Genomic DNA, 5,000 nt, shown 5'->3' on the forward strand with positions numbered 1-5,000 from the left:
CTCTCACCGCACCCCCCACCCCCTGCCACCCCCCCCGCCCACCACACAATATATGGCCCATTCTGCTGCTGACATGCACTTTGTCACAGACAAAGGGGTCTTGCACGAACGGTCTCCCCCGCACACCCGGTCTGCCCCCCCCCCCCCCCCCCGACACACACACACACACACACACACACACACACACACACACAGACAGCATTGCAAGCAGACATGTTCCATCCACAGATCCTGCCCTGCACAGCGCACACACAAAAACGCACGCATACCTCACCGGATACATGCACAGACTGATATGTTGTTTTTCCACAGTCCCTGCGTGTAATTCTTGCGCATCGTTGTGTCCACACACCCCCCGGGTCTAACTGCCCCCCCCACCCCCCCGGTATCACAGATTAGCCAGGCTTTGTGTGCCGCTGCCGGTGCGTGGCCAAGGGCGGCATATGGAGGGGGATTGTGATAGCACCACTGTGCACACCAGGTGTGAAATGGCCTGTTTAATTAAGTGCTGATGTTGTTTTAATGCAGGCCAGGGTTGTGGGGCAGGGCCCCGGCTGCCCTGGGGGGTTGGCGAGGGGTGGGCATGTGTGTGTGTGTGTGTGTGTGTGTGTGTGTGTGTGTGTGTGTGTGTGTGTGTGTGTGTGTGTGTGCACGCATGTGCCACAGCTCTCCGGTCAGAGCCCCCCCAGCTCGGCTTGGGCAATCATACGGGGTGACTGTCTTTGAGGAGTGAGGTAAATGCCGGAGCCCTTTGAGACTGCTGCTACACATTAATCATACAGACCTCAGAAGCACCCCCACCCCACCCTGCCCCAACCACCCCCCCCCCCCCGCCGAGTGCCTCCACCCACGCATCATCCCTGCTGCAGGCCGCAGCATCCGCGCTCTGCTCCTCACCTGGGGCTGCCCCGCAAAACCTGGCCGGGCCCGTTGCCGGAGCTGGATCGGGATTCTGGCGCTGTCAGTGAAGGAGCCCCTCTTAAATGGGGGGGGGGGCGGGGGGGGGGGGGGATTACCTGCCAAAAAGCTGCCGCTTGGGAGTTAGAGCTCAGGGTTGCTGCCGGAAACGAGCCAGTGGAGGTTCACGGATGTGGAGCGCTCCTTTAAGCGCTCGTCTGCAAACACGTGACGGCAGGAGTGCGCTCAGACTCGCATGCCCACATGCCCCCCCCTTACCGGAGCTTACGAGGGCGGCCTCCTGTGGCCAGACCACACTGAATAGATTTAAATACTATTTGCATATCACAAAATGACACCAGTTTGCAGAGATTGGGGCAGCCTGCGCACTGCTGACGAGCCCATCTGCCTGGGCAACTGTGGCCCAGAGGCTGCCAGTGGGGCTTAAGCAAGGAAGAATGCAGGGGGGGGGGGGGCTCTTTTGATGGATTGGTGGAGGGGGGGTGGCTGAAGAATTGCCGAAGCAGGTGGAGACTTTGGGGGAGGGTACTGAGAATAAAGGGGAGATTTAAACACTCTGGAACGCCGGCCTGGCCCTGACCGCTCCCCTGGCCATGTGCTCCTCTCCCCTCCTTTACTCTCCTCTCCCCTCCTTTACTCTCCTCTCCCCTCCTTTACTCTCCTCTCCCCTCCTTTACTCCCCCTTCCTCTCATCTCCTCTCCCCTCCTCCTCTCCCTTTTTCTCATCCTCCTCTCCCCTCCCTTCTTCTGTTCTCTCCTCTCCTCTCCCCTTCCTCTCCCCCTCTCCTCCTCTCCTATCTCCCTCTTCCTCACACCCCCCTCCATACTGAACATGGCGTGTTCAGTATGCCCTGCAGCCATTCTCTGAGCTCCTCATGACAGTGACGGTGTAACACTGCATTGCTGGCTCTGGGGGAGGGTGGCTTTGCTGGGTGTGTGACTAAAAATGAGTGTAATGGTTATTTTAGTTTATTATCATTTTTTTTCCAATACAAGAAAGTTGGCCACTGTCCCTCCATTGCAGGCTCTGTCCACCTTGGTGGGGTGGGGGGGGCATTTTGGGGTCATGGGTGCCTGAGTAGGGGGTGTTTCCTCTGGAGAGTGATGCCATTCACCCGGGTTATATCCAGTAATGCCTTGCCCCCCCCCACCCGCGAAGTAGATGGGACACGGTGCATTCCAGCTGGGGAGGTATCAGACGGCACCCTTGCCCCCCGCCCTAGCACCTCCGGTGTGTGTGGAGGCAGGATGTTGCGCCCTGCGGCGTGCAGCCCCCCCCGGGCTGTCTGCATGTGCTCTTTCACAACCTGCAGCTGCTCGCCCCTTATCACCGCGGCTGCCCAGCCTGCGCTACCCTGGCCGCTGCCTACGCATGCGGCTTCTGGAAAACCGAACAGGTCGCTCCCCGCTCTCCTCCTCGCTCTCTCATTTTCCTCCGGGACGCATGCAGCAGCGCTGTTTAAGTAACGGGGGGGCCTTCCCACTGCCCGGCTGCTCACCGGGGGGCGACATTTCCAGGTTCTCATCAGGGAGTATCGGACACACTGATCCCATGAGTGTCTAGTCAGTATCGTACACGTGATAGAGATGGGGGAAAAAAGTATGTTATTTTCTAAACAAGTGTAGCTCGCTCTGACTTACTGTGTGCCATAACACCTCCGAGATCCCTGCAAGCTGTCTTGCGGTGTAACATGCTCCATAAATCATTAATGACGTCTCTTTAAGTCTCGGCACTGATTCAGTAATTGCTGACATCCGCACACGCGATTCAGCCTCTGATTCATTTTCCTTTGCGGCACCGCATCGCTCGCTATCGCGGCGAACCGTCCTCCTCTCTTATCTCCCCTTTAAAAGTCGTCCGGGAAGAAATGTCACCCGTTGCTCGGAGGTGGAGTGCCCCGTCTGCCGCCCCGGTTTGGGATCGGCGATGCTGGAGGGGGGTAGCTAGGGTTGGGAGATGGGGGCTGGTAAGCAAGAAGATGCTCGTGTTCAAAGGATGGTTCCAAATTAGCGGCCAGTTGTTGTCAGCGGCGTGTTTTTAGCCACTCTGTCTCACGTAGCCTGTAGCCATGATCTCCTCGCACCCCCCCCCCCCCCCACCCGCTGGCACTCGTATGAGCTGACCCATGTTTCTCTCCCAATTGGTGGGGGGGCTGTTTGCCTCCATGTTAGCTTCTGTCCCACAGCGTGATGCCCGCTTTCCTGACAGCAGGCTGCCGGTGTAAATCTAGCCACTCTCTGTCGTTTAAATTGACTGGTTAACGCCTACTGGTAATTCTGCATGAGGACTGGGTTTAACTAACTAAGGCCTGATTGTGAATGTTTGACATGGAGGTTAGGATCCCTTTTAAATGCGTGGTTATTAACCCTTTAAAACATATTTAAGCCTGGATTTAATAGCTATAAATGAGTCCTTTTGAAAGCAGGTTCTTCTGTACGTCTGTTTCCGCCGCTCTGGAATCGGAATCCCGTGTCGGCGTTCGGGGGCCAGAGCCATATCTCGGGCCGGTGAGCCCCCGCCCTCTGACACACCACGTTGGCACTTCGAGGGGGGAGGTTTGCATGCCTCCCGCCTGTCTCTGCAAGCGGGGGCCGCCCACGCTGTGGCGGCGCGGAGCGAATAAGCCCCGCGGGACGTGCATGTACACGCTTCGCGGCGGCTTCTGAACGGATGCCCTGCTTCAAACCAAAATGGAGATGCACGACGCTCATTTTTTTAGGAAGAAACTGTGATTGGCAGGCTGGCATTCCCCCCCCCCCATGCTGGTTTACATCAGGAATTACACCAATGAAGGTCTCCTCATCTGAACGGGGTTGTGTGTAACCTGCCCCCCCCCCCCCCCTCCTCTCTCTCTCTCTCTCAGCAGGGTCGTCCATCAGCAGTGAATCTTTCCCCTGTCTCGTCCCCAGCCACCAATCACAGCTCGCCGGTCAGCACGCCCAAGCGGGGGCCTATGGGCCCCATCATAGTGCCGCCGGGGGGCCACACCGTGCCAAGCACCCCGCCTGTGGTCACCATTGCCCCCACCAAGACCGTCAATGGGCTATGGAGGAGCGAGAGCCGGCAGGTGAGCTCCCCCCCCCCCCGCTACTGGCCGCGTTTTCCCAGCAGCCTCTTCGGGGACCTGCTTGCTGGTAGCTCACGGGTCATTTAGAGTGTGTGCAGGAGGAAGCTGCTCAGATTTTCTAGCGCCAGGGGCAGGGTCAGGATGCAACCTGGGGAGCCCAGAGCGCAGCCTCTCTGTAATGAAGCCTGGGCTCTCGCTGGGGGTGCAGGCGCTGTATGCAGGTCTCATTAATTCACAGGAAGCAGAGTGGAGTCGAATGCAAAGCCTCTGGGCGCTGACCATCAACAACAAGCATCCCTCTCTCTCTCTCTCTCTCTCTCTCTCTCACATATACTCTCCCCTCGTCACATACACGCTCTCTCTCTCTTTGCTGGCACACACTGAATTTTGGCTACTGCCAAAGCGAGGCATCGAATATTATGTAATTAATACAGAGTAAATCAGTTAAACAGCAGACACATCGAACACAAAAGGATAAATATGACGCATGTGCTTGGTATTCGCATTATAAATGAACACGCTATGGAAATGCGTATGTGTGCTGCAGCATGCGCTTGCTATATATACGCTGGGTGTAATGTGCATCTCTGGCTGCTCCCCTCCCCCCTTTAATATGCGCTTGTCCCTCTGCTCAGGCCCCCCCCCCCTTTCAGTTTTCGGCCTGCTTTCGGCAGCTGGTCGCCCCTCTGTTCACACCACAGGAAGCCTATTTAAATCCCCACCTCCCAGTGCAGCCTTTCCCGCACATGCACTCACACGCAAACGTGGATGACGCAGCCCCGCGTAGCCGTGCCGGGCCTCTTCTGCGGCCGCCCTCATTCTGGAGCTCTTACGCTTGTGACGGGGGGGTGGGGTGGGGGGGGGGGGAGTGTGTGAGGCCAAGGCTAGCTCTGATAAGGCTTGACTGGATTACTCCGGGAGAGCTAATCCGTTTGATCTGCCCTCTGCAGTTAGCGGAGAGCTTTAGCGCGCTGCTGCTATCACAGCATGGTGGGTCGCTATCAGTGGACAGGG

The 5,000-nt window shown here is 57.6% G+C and overlaps 1 protein-coding gene across 1 annotated transcript in view; it reads left to right on the forward strand.

Annotated features, from left to right (window-relative positions):
* Positions 1-3,790: 3,790 nt before the first annotated feature.
* gse1b (Gse1 coiled-coil protein b) overlaps positions 3,791-5,000 on the forward strand; it is a 14,914-nt gene continuing 13,704 nt past the window's right edge. The window contains 1 exon segment of the mRNA XM_048969353.1: positions 3,791-3,986. Within this exon segment, the coding sequence (XP_048825310.1) occupies positions 3,873-3,986 (114 nt within the window). The 5' untranslated portion in view covers positions 3,791-3,872.

The sequence above is a fragment of the Brienomyrus brachyistius genome, chromosome 11 (assembly GCF_023856365.1).
Source record: "Brienomyrus brachyistius isolate T26 chromosome 11, BBRACH_0.4, whole genome shotgun sequence".
In the NCBI taxonomy this organism is placed as follows: domain Eukaryota; kingdom Metazoa; phylum Chordata; class Actinopteri; order Osteoglossiformes; family Mormyridae; genus Brienomyrus; species Brienomyrus brachyistius.